This window comes from Dermacentor andersoni, chromosome 8, assembly GCF_023375885.2.
Source record: "Dermacentor andersoni chromosome 8, qqDerAnde1_hic_scaffold, whole genome shotgun sequence".
Classification (NCBI taxonomy): Eukaryota; Metazoa; Arthropoda; class Arachnida; order Ixodida; family Ixodidae; genus Dermacentor; species Dermacentor andersoni.
Window position 1 is genome coordinate 19,670,482 of NC_092821.1, and position 18,999 is coordinate 19,689,480.

An 18,999-nucleotide genomic window follows, 5' to 3' on the forward strand; every position below is an offset into this window, starting at 1 on the left:
TACTAATTGCATTGATGCCTTACCTCCAACTTCCACTGGAGCCTCTGAAGCCAGCCTAGCTGGTTTCATTTGTTACTTCTATGTCATTTTCATCCCTCTGTTCTAAGGCTGCATATTCATTTGCAATTAGAGCCTGAATTGTTCCGCTTTTACCCTTACTGCTTCCAGGTTGGCCTGTTTTTTCCCGACCAATTTTATTCTTTCTCTCTTCAAATTGAGCTCAATCATAGACCTCACAAACATGTGATTATTGCACTTTCCCAAACTCTTCAACATCCTTCGCTACGTGCGGATCGGCAGAAAGTATGAAATCTATTTCATTTCTTGTTTCACTTTGAGCGCTTTTCCAGGTCCTCTTTCTGTTGCTATGGTTCCTGAACAATGTGTTCATTCACAGCTCGTTCCTTTCCGCGAATTCTACCAGCATCTGTCCTTTAGCGTTCCTAGAATTGACGACATATTGCCTATTGCTTGTTCACCAGCCTGCTTTTCCCCTACTTTTGCATTAAAGTCGCCCTTTACTACAATATACTCAGTTTCCACTTTTTAACTAGTAATTGAACATCTTCATAAAACAGATCTACATCATCATCATGACTGAAAGTTGGAGCGTAGGCTTGTACTACCTTTAAGCTATACGTCTTTTTATGTTTGATTACGATATCTGTTACCATCTCATGAATGCGGTAGAGTTCATCAATGTAGCCTGCTTTGTTTTTATGATATAGGGATCCTACCCCGTATTCATTCTTATCTGGGAGACCTCTATGGCAGAGGACATGGCCGTTAGTAAGCACTGTATAGGCCTCACAAGTTCTTCGGATCTCACTAAGGCCACTGGTGTACCAAACAAATCCTGATAGTTCCTCAAAAGGTCCTTCTAAGCTACCTTCACCCAAATGAGTTCGGGTGTTGAGTGTTGCCTGGGTCAGTTTCTGTCCTGGTTCTTAGATTCTTAGCAACTTCTGCTGCGTGACAGGTCTGACCACCGCCTTCGTCAGGTGCTCTGCTGTTGCTTGGGACAGAGGGCCATGGCTTAATTGCAGTAGTTATTAGGAATTACTTTATTTAAAATCCTGTTACGAAATAGAAGAGCTGCAACTAATCAGATTTAATTTGCCTCCATGTCATAATCTGTACGGGAAGAGGCGCGTGGAATTTAACGGCGCACTTATTTCGAATTCTCTGCCAATACATATAAAAGAAGCCCGTAACTTTCGGTCTGCTGTGATAAAATACTTCTGTCCATAAAAGTACACTTCTTTATATTTACATTCCTCCCTATGTTGTGCAAGTCAATTCCTCAAATTGCGCATGTCAATTTTATGGTTATGTGTTATGTCTGTTTTGTTTGCTCGCGTCTGTGAAGGATAAAAGAACATCCGAGTTTATATTTACGTTGTTGTCATAGTTATCTGTGTTAATATTACTATTATGTATTATGTCTGCTCTTTTTGTTTGTTTGCGTGCTGCGTTTTATAACATAAGTTCACTGTGGGCCCGGGACTAGCCAATGGCTATGGGTCCAGTAATGCTTTCGTATCTTGTAAAATATGATGTAAATACAGAATGAGTGAATCAAGGTAGTGGCTGAATAGTGCACCAGGGAGGCTAATTCCAGTGAGTTGCGCCTTACACCGACAGCCAGTGGCACTATACTAATCCAGGTAAAACCAAATTACGCAGGCCCACTAAGCTTCAAGCTTCAACAAAGTCTGAACAGTCGCTAGTAAAGCCAAACATCCCTAGGTTCACATACACAGGTAGAGGCTGGTAATGCAAATACTAGGCTGAGTTGTGGGGCTGCTCAGGTATTCAGGTTCTTCTCAGATCTCCTGTTCCGTAAAATTTTGTGGTTGACGATATCTTTGCTTTGGGAGCGGGGTTTCCACCGATCACAATAAGGCTATGTTCCAATTTGGGAAGCGGCAAGCCGACGGAAAGGCCAAAGCGGGTTGAAAATCTTTTCCGCCCATCATCATGATATTCACATTTGTTTCGCCACCACAGCAGACACCCCTGCCGCTTTCTCCCATACCCATCTAGTTTGCGCACGTTTGTCAGCGTTATGGCTCTCTTTATTGCATCATTTCCAGCGGTACGTTAATTATATGACCTATCTGTCATTAAAAGTAATTATTTCGCTCACTTCGCGCGTAGTGAGCAACTTTCGTCGGCCACTAAGAAGCAAGAAGCAATTCTTTTTATACTTCTAGACAGTTGTCTCGTACAAATGTATCATGAACAACTGGAAAGGCGTACAATTGCGATGTGTCAGTGGTGGTCAGTTCAACCAGCTTTGAAGAAAACGCAAGAAGTTCGGTCACGAGAGCACGTTGTCACCGCAGCTTCTGTACCTCGACGTTGAATGCTGTCGCGAGAAATGTGGAGAGATGTGTCCTTGTAAAGCCGGTGGTGACTCTTGTCGTAGAGCACATGGTGGTTCCTGATCGCATCGATCAACATCTCAGCCGACACTTTGGGTGCCACGTTGAATTATACGACAGAAATGTTTACACGCTAGAGCAGCTTGCGGTGAACCGGGACGACTTTCCACTTCTCCTTGGAAAACAAATTGGTCCGAGATCAATGGTGCTTGCTGCCAGGTTTGCCGGTCATTTTACCAAGTAGGCATGCGTGTGTTTTGAAGTTGCTGCTGCTTTCGCCTGCTCCGAAACAAATGTGAATGTAACCAAAGTGACAATTTCTTTCACAAAAAGTGACATCACTAACTGATTGCTTGATGAGGCTGAGAAAGTCTACCGAGCCACGAACCAGCGATACCGACCTCCTGGCCTGGAACAAACATTAAAAAGACCCTATTTAGGCAAGATATTTTACAGATTTTATATTTATGGGCATTTTTCATGATTTGGCAGTAGACTGTGTTAGCCGCGCCAAATGATGGTGCAACTAAAGCGCGAAAATTGAGAACAAGAGCTCCAAACTTTGGGTTATACAGCAGTCGCTTGTGCCGTAACTCCTCCCATTCACACCAACCGTGGTTGCTTAGTGGCTGTGGTTTTGTGCTGCTAAGCACTAAGTCGCGGATCGAATAGCGGCCTCGGCGGCCGCCTTTCGCTGGGGTCGCAACGAGAAAACGCTCGTGTATTTAGATTTAGGTGCACATTAATGAACCACTGGTGGTGTAATTTTGCGGAGTACCACGATTTGGTGTGCCCCAAATCATATCGTTGTTTTGGCACTTAGAACCCCATAACTTAATTTTTTCCCCTTTCATGCTGCGAGAAGAGCTACCAGTCAACTTAAACTTGTTCAACCGCGTAATGAAAAATATTCGCACAGGCTTACAATACTCGCTAATGCGAAATTTGGGCGCAGCTTTATGTGCGTTCTCAATTCGAGATATATTGGCTGGCGCGGAAAATCTGTTCCATGCAGCACGTCGCCAACGGAGTCAAGTGTGGCGCGACTGGCTTGCTGTTTGAGAGATAGCGAGAGGCAGCACGTGGGTGAAGCGTAGGCGCAATTCACAGCAGCCGCAGCAGACAGACTTCGGCTCATGCCTAGCTTTGTTTCCATAGGGTGTCAGTGGCGTCATCGATGAACAGACAATGCGCGCTACTCTGGCGCCATCGTCGCCGCAGAGCCCCATCTTGCGCTGCCCTACAGTTTTCTTCTCACCTTTCTTCTCATCATTTAAAGTTTAGCACTTGCTGCCCGTTGCCATGTGTCTCACAGGGCACATGGCAACGGGCAGCAAGTGCTAAACTTTAAATGATTCACCAGGCTGTACGTGCCAAAACCACAGTTGAATTATGAGGCACGCCATATTGACGGTCTGCTGCTTAATTTTGATCCCCTGAGATTCTGTAACTTGGGGTGCTATAACGTAAAACTATTCAAAACTTTTCTATTCCCATTCTGCAATCATCCCACGGCGATTGGTCAAAAAGTTTGTTGGACCACCCCCATTTCACCTGTCTGTCACGCGACGTCACGAAAACCGCGATAGCTCCCCATCTGATATGACGTGTACACACTGATTATGCATAATTTGACCGAACAAAACAAAAATAGTTATTTATGATTTGGCGCCTTTTTGCTATCAGCCCTCGTCTATTGGTCAAAAGATTTCGGGCTGCACCCACTTCACCTGCCTCACAAAACCGCAAAAACTTACCGCGTCAAAGTGACGCGTACGCGTTAAAGATGCCTTGATATGCCGAACAAAACTGAATTTTCCTCTGAATAGCCGCAGGCTGCCCCGTTTTGAAAGGAATAAAAGATGGCTGTCGCCGATCGCTCCGGCACTGGCTACTCGCCCCTTCCGGAAAGCATGCGTAGTAAAACATTTCATGGCCGTGTAACATTTTCGAGAGCTTTCGGCACGTTTACGACCTCGTTCTACCAGCTCTTCTTTGCTGAGGATCCCTTTTAGTGTCATTCTTAAGCTTCCGTTGCATGCCGCCGCGATTGGAGACGAGCCACCGCAAGCTGAGTAAGAGAAAGTGGACCAATCGCAGACGCCGGCACCACCTTCGTCATCCGGTTATCGATATTCAGTGCAGTGGCTCGGCCCCATCGATTCCCTCTCCACTTGAGCACGCTCCTCGCCTCTTGTGAGCCAATTAGATAAGACAAGCCGCTCAGTGCAGGCAATTTTATTCGTTTTTCAAGCGAACAAAAGTGAGCTCCTATGAACGAGGGGAGCATTTGATTGGTTTGTTCAGACAACCCTGCGGGTGACCGCCGGATGCTTGCGTCGGCGGTTACGCAAATTTGAAGTCAGGATATTGTATCAAAAACATATTGGAATAGTTTATATTATGCGGCCCTTGATCATATGTCTAAATACACGAGCGGTTTTGTATTTGGCGTCGTCGAAATGAGGCTTCTGCCGCCGGGATCGAACTTGCGAATACGATTCATGCCAGAGCCACAAAGCTGTCCCTTCGGGCACAGAAGTGTTGATTTGGCGTGCTACACCATCCGTAACGTTGCCTGGACGCTACGGTATTTTGATGGAGCTTTCCGTCTGCGCGCTGTGCGTCTTTATCCGCTTGGCAAATTTTGGTGGCGGTCATTTTTCATAAATAAAATAAACGTACCATACCACACATAAAATTAAAAGTTCTACAGTTGTCCTCCCAGAATACCTCTCGACGTGGCGGCGGCAGCGGCAGCAACAGCTGGAAAGTGTCGCTCCAAAACTTGGGTGCTATTTTCGACACGCATGGCCGCTGCGCGGCCGCCATTATCCGCCATGTTGACTCTCTGATTGGCTATGGGGAACTCACCTGCCTTGAGATTTGAACCGGGAAACGAACTTTGTGTTTTCATCAAGATGACGAAACGTGATGGGCAGCTGCAAATTTTATCGACTAATACATTTTTTTTTGTCCTTGACAGCTATACTGTGGCGTTAGCGCTTGAAAATGAAAGTGAGCGTAGCCTGCAGAAACCAGTGCAATGTATATGCGATTTCACGAATATGTGGTGGCGATCCAATATAGCCGCCATGCCAGCTTGCTGATTGCCTGAAGGAATATGCCGTGGGAAGCATCACAGGAAGGGGCCGCTTCGTAAACGTCACGTTGACGTTCCGTGACGTTGTGCTGGGCCACGAGTGCTGAGACTTTCGGCAATAATTTGTGGTGTGACGATCAGCGCGAATTATACTAATGAGCAGCCACATGCAATGCGGCCGAGAGGAGTGCATATCGCCACATTTTCCCCGTCGTTTGGCGCCATAAAAATATTTTGTTCATAACGCGTGCTCATAGGATTTTCATCGCTCTCAGGTTGTGTTGACATTTGTGTTCTGGACCACCATTTTTTAAAAGAACGCGTTTACATGACATTATTTTGGTAGAACATACCAAACATTCTACAACGTTGTCCATTTTTCACTGCTGTATTGTGTAATAATCAAGATTAATGCTTCTTCGCCTAATCAAAAGTTACCACAACGGCGTCTTTTTAATTTATAAAAACAATGTACCTAAGGCCTTGGTACCTTGTACCTTGGTCTTTCATTCCACTGTGCGAGTAACCAGCGAAGTGAACAAGAGATGGCAGTGCCGGCGCTTGCGTCATGCAAGCGGATATCTCTGGCGCGCGCAACGCTATCGGTGATATTCGGCCTTTTTCGGCCAGCCGAGTCGGGCGGAGTCACGTTTCACGAGATAGCGATAACGTGGCCTCGAACGTGCGCGCATCACCACTGGTAGGTCCATCGGCGGTTTATGGGGCTTAGCGCCATCTGTATGTGGTGAGAACACTTCCGGCGGAACAAACAATTATGTGACGCCATGTCTGTTAAAAGCAGAAGTGATGTCATTTTGTTTTCGAAGGCGCGAAATTTGTTTTGTTGGCCTGCTTTTGGAGCTATATATATATATATTGCCCCGCCATTCGACTTGATGGGCGTTTCGAGATTTCAGCGCGGAAAGCGTTGCAGGAAAAGCTAGCCGTACAATTGTCGAAATCGCCCCCTGCACAGTACATACTTTCTTTGGAGGCCGACGAAAGCTTTAGGTGTAGAGTGCTGATTCTATCGTCGAACGCCAAGCTCGTCGGCCGGCGCAGTCGCAAGAAAACAACTATACAGTTATCTGGCGGTCGTAACTCACTACTTTTGACTGAATAGATTAAGAAGCGATGAAGCTACCCGCGTCACCAAATTCAGACAAACTTCGACAAGCAAGAAAGCACAAACTGTTAGGGGGGCGTATTTTAACAGGTGAACTTTACGAGTGCGCCTTTCTGCCCATTTCAAGACGTGCATTGCATTGCGAGAGATAGTGGCGTCAACGCCCCCTGTAACGATGGGCGCCGAAAGTAAATGCATTTACTAGTAATAATAAAATTAAATAAACTTGTATTTTCTTAACTCGTCATGAATATATAAAGTTGACCAGGAATATTATTTTCGTTGAATGAATCTGCGTCTCGCTTGAATAAAAAAAAAACACTTTTTTATTTCCCAATGTTTGTGCCCTCCAAACATAGTCGCGATTCAATCGCTGCTCCCCCCATAACCCCCCTTGCTGATGTCGGTGACAATCTGTACTGAACCGCTTTTCGCCCTAAGCTTAGCGACCTATTTGGATCGACCTTGTATATCGTCCCAAGAAAGAAAACAAGCGCGTTGGCGCAAACATACGATCACTGCGTTCCAATTCCCGGGGAATGCATTCTAGCTAATGAAGCAGACGACGGCTTGCACGCAGCAGGGGATGGAAGCGTGAAGCGTTTTCGACGGAATAATCATGCGCTTTGAGCTGGCTGCTTCATTTTTACTGCGGAGTGAAATTGTTTTGATTTACCGAGAACCGCACGTTCCGTGCCTTCATTTCACTTTCTTAGGCAAAACAAAGTTGGCGTCACGTTACGAAAGCAAATTGGTCCATCAGCGCCATTTCATTCGTGTCGTGTCTACGTCACGCATCGAATAAAATGGCGAAATATCCCTAACAGCGCCCCTGAGCAACCATATCGGTGACACACACGCCGCTCCCCGGCCAGGCAGCTTTTGCCACCTCGAGAGGTGGCTAGGGCTTCATTGGCGAATTGCCAACTCTTAGATCAGCAGTACCGCTAAACGCACTTGTCTGCTGTTAGATTCGTGAAACACGCTACCAGCGTAATAGTTAACTGGACGTAAAAGCGTAGCGTTTTTGGTGGCAGGGTCAGGTGTTTCTGTTCCAATCAATTTAACGCAGGTAACATAATCGTCAACCTGCAGCACTTACTCACAACTAAAAGTTTATTCGAAAACTTATCTACTTAACACTGACAAATGTCCAAAATATGTATGCAAGTATCTGTTTGCCTTACTAAGAAAGAATGCGATTCTTAAAAGAGAGCTATACACGTTTGATTTTATTCAGCCCCCGTATAATCCGTTTTTTTTTCACTTTTGCGTGTTTTCTGTTTTGCTTTGCTTCGTTTTGTTACGCACGTATTGATTTTAAGTTACATAACTTTTGTTGCATCCCGCTGGATTCCGCTGCGCAGGCGCATGTTCTTACATCCGTGTCGTAAAAAAAATAAAAAAATAAAGAAACTTTCGCATATGCTGCGACCATAGAGTTTCTCACTATAACACCTAGCGGTTAATCTGGCGCCACCGTCTATGCGAGTTTCTTAAGGGGGCACCGTGCCGTCATGGGAATGACGGTATATGTGACTGCGAGGCTCGTGTTGGCTGGTGTTGTAAGAGGCTTCGTCTAAAACGTGGATATGGCTACGCAAATAACGCGTTCTCAAAGTAAAATCTTCATAAAATGTTTCCATTCACGCATATTACATCTTTACTCACCCACGATGCATGACCAAGGGAAGAAAAGGAAGAACAGACGACCAACTGTTTCAAAGTGAGCGCGAAGCTTGTGGTCTATCCTCCAACTTTAGCGGCCTGCTGATACATTTTACGTAACATGTAGTTGTACACAAAGTAACAAGTTCTCATAGGCAAACAAAACATGTTTTCACGTAATAGTAAAGCTACAACAGCTTTTCACGTGCTGTTCTAGTAGAAAATGAATCATTGTGACAGACGGAACGGTACTTGCCAAGCGCGTCTTCAAGGCGTCCTGCCTCTACGAGAACGATGCCAATCCGAATCCATAATATACCGGCATTCCCATGCATACCACAGCGCAGCAGCGCCAGATTTCCCCCTAGGTAATGTAGTGAGAGACTCTATGGCTGCGACCCACTTTTCTTCTTGCTTGTAAATGACAGCTGCTACTTGTGAAACACGAACTTCCACTAACTCGCCCAAGTGTCGTCAATAGAACAGGTAGCTTGTTTCACTAAGCCCCACATCACCTGTGACGTGTAGCTTCAAGCGGAAAGGATTGCGCTAACAAAATTAGCCGCTTTCTCGGCCTATTTCAATTGTTCCCCTAAAAAAGCGTTCTTCATCTTGCACGTCTCTGCTTTTGTTGAAGGTACAAGCCTGGTACATCCAGGTCATGAACTGCATGAGCTTGTTTGCGTGATATAACGGTCGTGAAAATCTAGTAAGCGAGCGCAGTGTTTTACCGTGGAACCGCAACGAAACTTTTCCCTGCCCAAAAGCCCTATGGTTACCGATCATAGTTACAGAGAGTGCGACGCAAAAACCTCATAGTTACAGAGAATGCGACCCAAGATGTCACGTTTCCGCTGCAGTTTTAGATTGAGGCACCATCATCGGTTCACCCTAACACGTTTCACGTGCACATACAGCAAACAGTACGCCGCCGACGATGTCATCACCTTGGAATTTATGCGGAACATTACGGTGACGACGACGGCACATGTGATTGCTATCACAATAATAACATCCGAAAAATTGGACGAAGAAGGAGCCGTCATGGTAGATCATCACTCGCGTCATGTGCATGATATTGAATCCGCTCCCACCAGAGGCATATTGCATTTTACCCTCCTTTAATTATTTTCCGCTTCATTACCTTTTCCACATTTGCACCCTTCACGGTTAAAAATTTCTAAGTGAATAGAATATAATGCTACGCACATCTGAACGAAGAAAGTCAGATAAATGTAAAGAAAATCCTACTCGTGTTCTTAGAAATGATTCCAAGGTTTTTCTCATGAACCGCAGAAACTCAGTGTGTTGTCAGGAGCATGTGGTTCTTCGTGCCTCTTAATTACCTATCGTAATGGAGCAAAATAAGACGACGCATCCGTTGAAGACCACTTCTGCGTAACGTAAGGCAAGTTATATGCCTTAAGTACCAGGCTCCAATATAAAACACCGAGGCCTCATCTCAGCGGGATCTTACGCATATAAATTTGTTATATTTCCGGGAGAGCGACAGTCATCTGCCTCACACAGTCGACAAGTTATGTGACCATCAGTGATGCGACTCACATATCCGTAAATAGTTTCCTTTTTCTCAATTAATGCAGCATGCTGGGTGAGTTGGTCACCGAACGTCTTTTGCGGGTTGCCATGCCCACCACAAAGGTTATGTTCCATTTTCATCCGTTTTCTAGATGTCGATCGGATATCTACAGCAACACATAAGGGTTCGTGCAGAAAAAACTAGACAGGTTAGGGCTAAAAAAGAACAGTCAGTTTCCTCTGCGCTTACACTTGGACCTAATTCTGGACTTGCTCCGTTTGGTTGTGACTTACAAATGGAGCCTTCGGTTTCTGCTCGCTCGCTTCATTGTCTGATGAGCTCTACTACCTGTTGGCAGCACTCACTTGTGTGACGTAAGCACGAACGTCGTCCGCGAGCGCTTCTTGATCTCTGCGACGGCTCGGAAGATCTTGTTGCGAGACACGACGTCCACGCCAGCGTACGGCTCGTCCAGAAACACGAACGGCTGTAGCCCCAGCAGAGCGGCAGCGATGGACAACTTTCGGCGGTTGCCTCCGCTGCAAGGGGGTGGTGAGGGAGAGAAGTGCTTACTGACGTCAACAAAACAACATCTGCGGATGTTGCTGATTGGCAGAGAACGTTAAATATTGTGCAACCTCTCGCGACAGAGTTGCTACGAGCTTTGTGCTATATCGTCCTTAAATATGAATTTTTCACTATTAAAATCAGCGTAACAAAAAAATCAACACGCCTTTCAGTTCGTGAAGATGGTCGAAATGCGAAGCTGTGTTAGGTACACCGAGTGCTACACCATGCAAGTCGAACTTCGAAAGTAGTCTATATAAATCTTCTGTTTCACCAATATTTCATCCCATTTTCGCTCCTGCGTACATGGTAACCATGCTTTGAGTGTGACTTCTTCTGCGGCCTTCCCAGTGTATCTTTTTTAATGCCGGGTCGGCCTGGTATTGCACTCTCTTCGGGATTGGTCCACGTCTGGAGAGTGCTTAACTGCTGCTTCATCTCTGCCGTGGGTCTGCCAGGCATTGTACTACCTTTTGGATCGGCTTACATATGGAGAGTGTTTAACGCTTCTTTCACTTCCACCGTGGATAGGCCCACTATTGTACTATCTTCGAGATTTTAGCGAAATCTGATAACGATAGACAGGGTCCGTATAAACAGCTTCGCTGAACAATGATACAATGGGCTTTGGTAATCCATCGTAGCCTTTAATGCAACATAGAAATATAAAAACCCGATATGCGCCATTTTAAAATTTCTTTTGTCTTGGTGTGTATATTGTGCTAAAGCAATGATGAGCTCTCAATTTGTATTTAGATATGTCATCAATATTTCTTGGGGTCATCAATATATACATCGGTGTATTGGTAGCCATAATAGTATTCTGCCACTTTCGTTGTATCTTAGCTGGGATATGGCTGTGGGTATTCACTAAGTAGTGGTAGTCACACGTGGCACGGTGATTTGCTCGCCCAATTTGGTATAGCAAACAGCAAAGCCTTGAGTATTAATTACCAGTGTGCGAAACTTAGAAAGTTCCTGAATCCTAACTTAAAAGCTTATTTGCAATGACTGTTCTATTCGTACTCGAATCAAGGATTCACTATTAGTAATTGTCAAATTAGTTTTTCTGCGCCGATGTAAAGAAAGCGAGAGGGAAATGCCGAGCTTCTGCGATTCACTCATTTGTATGGGGGAGCCAGTCGCTGCACAAACCGAAGAATTTCAAACATTGTCCCTTCAAGATTCTTTGACATAAGGGGAACCAATTCCAGGAAAAAATAGCAGATTTCCTCATTTCTGCTCAACCGTTTGGAGCCCATCAATGCAGATGTCTCACATTTAGACATAATAAATTTGTTCTATCAGTTTCAGTGATATGTCCAGGGTTTATCAGTTTCAGTTCATCTCTTTAAAGCAACGTGTGGTGCTGTGGGAACATACTTTGCTTCTTCAGCGTCTTCTTGTGCTATCTTACTGCGTTTTATCACCGTTAATTTCGTGTTTCGCCATGTAGGTTTGATCTAGTGAATAAGCACGGGGTTCGAGCCACGATTATTTGGCCCGTGAACACTTCTGCGCCGGGCTTTCGACTCTTCTATCGCGATGTCGATGCTCTAGATTTCCGCGCTGGTAGAACAAGTTCCCACACTGCCCCCGTCGACCATTGTAGCAGCAGAAGGTAATGACCATGGACACAGAAAGAACAAATACACGTGGACGCAACTCCAGTTGCGTGGAGCAGTTGCGTGGAGCAGTTACGTCCACGTGTGTTCGTACTGGGTCCGTGTTCCCTGAGATCTGCTACTACACTCCTCAAAAAATGAACCAACTAGCTCAGTTAAACCCCCTTTTGGCTGCTCCCTTCCACTTTGAAGATGGTCGTGGCCTCTGGTGGACCAAGGCTGCACCCTGAAACCCTGCGTGCGCGGTCCCTCTCTCGCTGGTGCACTGGATCAGGCTGCGTAGCTGCGCGACGAGCGTTCGATTTCCCATAGCGTGTGTGCAGAACTTGCCGTCATGGAATACACATAATTAGCAGTAACCAATTTGGGGGGCAGCTGGTTGAGGTAGGCTCATCTAACAGTATGCGCCCGCAGTAAACCGAGCATACCAAGAAGTAAGCAGCAGTGAGGGTCCAGCGGTGCTGAGGCCTGGCTCGCACCCAGGATTCATTCTTCGACTCATGCAATTACTCTGCAACAAAGTGCCCAAGGAAAGCACAGCTGTAGTAGAAATGGATTTAGTCGCGGTCGGCCAGCCCCACCCGCAGCCGCCCCACCAATAGAGGAACTCTAAAAGCAACTCTTGGCTTCGACGCTGCAGCTGTGTGGCGCTTGATGTCCGATACGTGACCTCCTTTATCGCGTTTGCTCCACCCGACAGAAATGCGGGGACCTCTTCTTTGTAAATCTTACCTCTGTGGGGATAGTTCTGAGGAATCTTGCATGTTTTCCACCTGAAAATGGGTATTTGCATAAATATCAAGGAAGACGACGGGCTTTGCTTTGTCGGTCACCTAAACATCCGTCAAAGGCATCATATTGGCCCATACAAAGCGTTCAATAGGGAAGCGTAATTTAGTTTTCGTCGCCAGTGGTTGGCCTCTTTCCCTCGAGCGCACGTTAGATAAAATTTGCTGCTTCGCAGTGACTCTTCGGACCTAGTCCAGTTGCACGGTGGACGACGACGCGAGGATTATATGCCAAAAAGGCCCGCCCTGCGTGTGCGTCGGCCAGCCATGAATGTTACCTGCAGTTTAACGTGAAACTAAGTAATAAACGCTAAGCCTATTGGGCAGTAACAATGTGTCTTATTCTGCGACCACTCAAGCGACATTTACTGAAGTCTTCCCCCTCCCCCTCGATTTGCGCCAAGTAGCTTCACTCCCCTTGGCAGGAGCCTTCCCTGTCAGACGAGATGGTGAAACACAGCGAAAAAATGTTCTCCAAATCAGGTATTAAGGTGGTTGAACTGCGGAGCTGTACACGACACCTGGAATGATTATCCATCGCGTCATAGGTTGTGATTATTCTCGTGGCGACATTCACGCGCGTTTTACCTAATTTTTATCGTGAGACGATTCAACCGCCTCTGACTTCGCTTGCGCCGCTACTTCTTGCACCTAGAATGAGTGGACCAGAGAGAACTTCGCCGCGCTTTGTAAGAACGCTGCTCTTCAGGAGTCCTCACTCTACATGGCCTTCCCATAGCACTATCACAACACAAATCAATTGAAAGGCGGGTTATTTTTTACGTACGAAAGTGTAGTTACGTCACTCCCTGCTTCGTATGCTATAGTCAAGTTCCTGTCGCCGCGGCCGCTTGCGCAAACGTAAATGTTACGATAAAGGCGAGCGCAGTCAGCCATCGTCGAAAATCTGAAGCGCGGGTAAAGCGCATCGGCATCTTTTCCATGAGCCACCGAATGTTCCCGAGTAATCACTGGCGCCCGCGCATCTCCCAGAAAGTACTGTACTATTCGCGTGGCGCATGCAATCAGACTACAACAGGTTTGGTGACGACAGCAGATAAAACCTTAGATAACCTTCGAGAAACGTCCGATACACGCCGCAGCGTCCTGTGCTGAGCGATAATATTGCTTAGGCGGTGAAAACCGGTCAGCCGGGAAAGATAAACAAGTACAAATGTCAATATAAGTATATAAATTTATATATAAATATCTATAAAATTAAACAAAATTATGAGGTGTTAGGTGTCAAAAACGCGATCTCATTATGAGGCACGCCGTTGTTGGGATCTCCAGAAAGTGGGACCACTTGGGGTTCTTTAACATGCACCTAAATCTAAGTAGAGGGGTGTTTTCACATTTCGCCCCTACCGAAATGCTGCCGCCGCGGCCGAAACTCGATCCCGCGACGTCATGCTTAGCAGCCCAACACCATACCCATCATGTTGGCGCAGGAACGCCTTACCATCAATTGGTTGGCTTGTTTTGAGCTTGTTCTTTACTCAAAGGCATGATGCGCTTTATGTTGTATGCGTGGCTCAAAAGAATTTAGGCATTGTTCACTTCACATTGCTGAGAGCATAGAGTGTCGTATTAGTATACCTAGAGGGAAATCTGGCGCTGTGATCGTTCAACCATCATGGGAATGATGGGAAGTACAGGCTTCGGATTGGCGTTCTATTGACTGGCGAACTAGTCTACAAGTATTTTTTTGGCAGTTTTGGTTTAGCTTCAAGCGCACTTGCTGTAACCTGCAGTGGGAGAGTGCAACGCAAAACTCTCTGCCTTTGTTATGTTGCTCGAAGTGGCGAGAGCGCGCTGGGCCAGCGACTGGGACGATGTTTGTGTCGCGGTGTGGCGTCGAAGCCCTGACGACAAAGCGACGGCATCGTAAACGTTGAAAGAACATGTTTTGAGCGTTTGGAGCTTGGTTTGTTAAGTGTGTTAGGTTGGCACTGTACCGTTACGTGCTTTATGAAACTTCAGAATATGAAAAAGAAGGCACTACTGATACAAGACATATACAGTTGTACTTCTAGTGGCTTGACAATCAAATTTTATTGAGGGCTTCATTATGCATTCCTCGTTTATGTGCTCATTCAAATGCGTGTTTTAGGTCTTTGAGAACACAAACTTACTTGTGGTAGGAAATGTTGCTGCTTCCTGGCTGTAGTCTAGTGTCGCAAAATGGGTAAGTGCAAAGCCACGCCATAACGCTTCGGAAGCGGTACGTCAATATACAATATGATGAAGCATATTGGTAGGAGGCCACTAGCGTCCTAGGTAGCACTGCAGTAGATGTGCTTAAAAGTATGTGAAGACGTTCAGCAATCGTGACAGCCGACGCAGCCTTTCGAAAGAGCGAGAGAGAGAGTTAACAAGTGCCTGTCGTCTGCGAGAAAAGTCTCGCGTTTGCAGCGAGCAGGCCTCGTAGCAGACGACACTTGTAAGCATTCCACTCAAGGACGCAACACTTTCTCACAATACAACATTTTTATTTCCATAAATACTTGATGAGCGTTTTTATATAAGTACACGCAAAAATAAATAAATAATTATTCTTTGTGGTTAAATCGGGAACGCAATCGCACAAGTATGCATACCCTGGTGTGTCCTGGTGACAAACCATAGTAAACCATGCTTCCATCTCAAAGTCATACAAAGTTTATGTAGCGTCTTGTACATTATATAACATACTACAGAAATAAAATTAGATTTTACGCGATAATATTTGAGTATAGCTTTGTTTACTGCGCCACAAGCAAACGTCACTAGTCTAAAGATCGAAGTCAATCCGAAGCCTGTACTTCCCATCATTCCCATGTAGGTTGAGGCAGCGCTCATGAGAACCCCCGTAGACACTAGCGCCACATTTCCCTGTAGGTATTTATTTAGAAACTCTATGACTGAGAGCTTGTAACCTCTTCCTTACTTGGCTATAAGCCATTTCACGTGGGGGTATAAGCAATTGTTTATGATGCTTCTCTGTAGGCGTTACGCCAAGAAGAAATTACGGGATCCTAACCACACATAGCTTCGCTGTAAAACAAACTTGGTGCGTGGGCGCCGATGAGATTCTCGACTCATGCCCATGTGACATTCTTCACTTGGTACACGAACGTTGTAACCGCAGGGATATCGGGCATGTTTACAATTATTTAGTGCAGAGCCTGCAGGCTAAAGAGAAAATTGGCTTGCTATCACTGCTCTGCGAGAAAGCGGCTGCCCAGCGAAGCTGTTGAGAACCACCACTACAGCTGCTAAGAGAGGTAAGCAATGCTATGTGGGTTTCGAGTAATGCTAGTTATGCTATTTAACAGTAATTGTAGTAATGGGATTAGTGGTATTTTTTACAGCATGCCGCTGCTCATAGTGTGTGCTGGTACAACACTGAAATCAGTTCATATGCTGGTTATTTTGTGCACGAAAGGCTAGGGACGTCACTCCGCAGGTCGCAAGCTGTTGTCGCCGCGGCAGTTTGCGTGAAGGTATTTACCGGAAACGTATGCGTAAAGAGGTACGCGTTTCGCATAGCGTGTATGCGCAGTAGGGCCTTGTCATCAATTATGTGGTTCGGATGTTTTTGAGCTTGTTATTAATCTTGTAGGTTGTATGCTGTATTTTGTGTTCATGTTGTATGTGTGATTCGAAAGAATGTATGATCTGTTCGCTTGACTTTGCTGAGCGCATGCAGCCTGTGCCTTGCGGGGGTGTGAGCCAGTGATGATGATCGTTTTCCGTCGACATTACGCCACGAAGAAATCCCGTGAACAAAGGCCTGGGAGGCTTGCTGTAAAAATAGTGGCAGAACCAATCTGGCTATGATTTACTACGATATTGCCTTAGCACTAAATCAATAAAGCGACACAACTTACTGCCACCGTCGAAATGAGTTATGTCTGAGGCGCGTACGGCAACGGGATTCCTAAATCGGTCTTCCCTAAAAGTACCCGACGACCTCTAACGCCACCCCCACGAAGCCTGCGGGTGGCGCCTGAAATGCTTAGTACGTGGGTGCGTGCGAACGCTGGGCAACACATGCCCTAACTGGGCGAGTTGCTGAGAGGTTCACTGAAAAACGACATACAGCCAGGGCATTAATGGCACAGCTTGATAAAGCGTTGGCGCGAAAGGCGTTCATTGAAAGCGCCACATATCCAATGGAATACGGCGCAGCCTGCTAATGTGTCGGACTGATGTCCCTAAGGAACCCTTCTGGTCTGAGTTTGGTTCCACTTAGCATGAGAGAAACTTAAAGGATCATTTCATCATTATAAACCGGCGCATTGCCAGTGGCACATACTTTTTTACCCAAGTTAACGTAAAAGACGTTCTTTGAAGAACAGTGCACCTACGGGCAGATACCGAGCGACCCAATTTGGAGTCAAGGTGTTCCGTTGAAGAGTTGCAGTATGTGCGCATTGCCACTTACTAAGTGGCTCAGGTTGGTTCGATGGTCGGTTTCGAGCCTTCTTAGCTCACCTTAGCCGCCCAATGTGACAAACAGACTAACCGCTGAACCAGATAGGCGACAAAACGGTTATATAGAAGTGAACATGCATACAAACAAATACATCAGGATACAACATACATTGTCTATGCAAAATTGCTTGAAATACGCTAGGAATGTTAACGTATGAATGTTAATCCGCGAACCTGTACACGCCGCACTCCATTGAGGCGTGCTCGGTGAGATCGACGACGGATAAGATGCTGTCCACCATGCGTTTTAACTCGTTTTCAGGAATGCCTCGCAGCCGACCGACCAGGTACAGGTACTCGTACGCGTTCATCTTGTCCAATAGGCCTCCGAGTTGGACGCAGTAGCTGATCTGCGACTGCCACTGCAGTGTACGCGAATAAATACAAAAAAGTATATATAATTCCTAAGGTGAAAAGTATTACAAAGGGGAGCGAATAATAACAAGTAAAAGAATAGACAAATGTAAACAGAAGAAAAATCTATCACAGATGTAGGCCCATCTCACAACCGATATGTCAAAGCCTGAGCAAGTTCCCACACAATTCGGAAGCAACAAGGTATCTGCTAACTCACGGCCTCGCTCGAACTCAGCAGCAGTTGCAGCAATTGATGCTGCGTCCGAGCGTGGTCGTGGCTAGCTGCTGAACGTCTGAGTGAAGGTGACCACGTACGTTGTCTTGCATCGTCACGGGATCAGCTTTTCCTGCCGCAGTAGCTAAATGCCTGTCCGACGTCCAATGTCGAGTCCGTATAACGCGACGTGAAAAAACAAACATTGCTGCATCACTGGCCAATATGTAACTTCTTGTCCACTTGAATGAGATAAGCGCAAGGCCATTTCTATTTTAAAATCAAGGATAATCACGTTTCAATCTATGTCGGAGCTTCGACAAGCGCCGTTTCGCTGAGCTTGCATTTTGCATCGTCCACGCGTTCGCAGGCCCTTTCCTGCAGCACGAAAACCGTTGCGGAACCCCCGTAAAAGACCTGCGTCATTAATGCGACAGTCTTATATTTGCCATGAGCAAGAAAAGAGGGCATTGTCTGCAGTGACTGGTTAGAACATGTTAGAGTAAGGTCACCTAATGTACACGGTCGTCCACTTCCAATTTGAACACGGCTTCGGGCGGCCCACGAGCGGCGCTCCGCGGAGCGCCGGCCGCCCGGAGCCGTGTTCAAATTGGAAGTGGACGACCGTGTACAGTAAAGTGAATGATAGTGAAATAGAGTGGATAAAGGTGGATTAAAGGTTGTCAACGTTGGTACAAATTAGAGATAGGTGAATTAGGTTGGATTAAAGGTGTCAACGTTGGTACAAACTAGAGCTAGGTGAATTAAGGCGGATTAAGGTTGAGCTGTAAGAGACACAGGACATTGTATGACATAACGCATCATGGACGCAACTAACTAATTAGAGATGTGAAAGTGCTTTCGAATTCAAATCACGAAAGAGTATTTAAGAGACTGTCAGCTTTCCACACTCCATTGTAAACTGCTGAATTGCGCTGCGGAAAGCATTGCCGAATGCCGGACCCTGCGGTTTCACAACAAAGTGTCTAGTCCAGTCGAAGGCTTTTTTTAGGAATAATTATTGACGTATTCCATTGCCCGAACAGGAGCTTTCAAAAGTGTTCTGACACTTCTGTATAAATAGCTGCGTTCCCTTGGGCAAACTGGAGCAGCAGCACTGTGATCCAATGGCATAACAGGAGCAG

The 18,999-nt window shown here is 46.0% G+C and overlaps 1 protein-coding gene across 1 annotated transcript in view; it reads right to left on the reverse strand.

Annotated features, from left to right (window-relative positions):
• Positions 1–18,999, reverse strand: part of LOC126526590 (phospholipid-transporting ATPase ABCA3-like) — a 68,061-nt gene that overhangs the window by 36,956 nt on the left and 12,106 nt on the right. Inside the window, exons 2-3 of the mRNA XM_055068219.1 lie at positions 17,458–17,645; positions 10,190–10,363 (exon numbers count right to left, since the gene is read on the reverse strand). Of these exons, the coding sequence (XP_054924194.1) occupies positions 10,190–10,363; positions 17,458–17,645 (362 nt within the window). The remainder of the gene's footprint in view (positions 1–10,189; positions 10,364–17,457; positions 17,646–18,999) is intronic.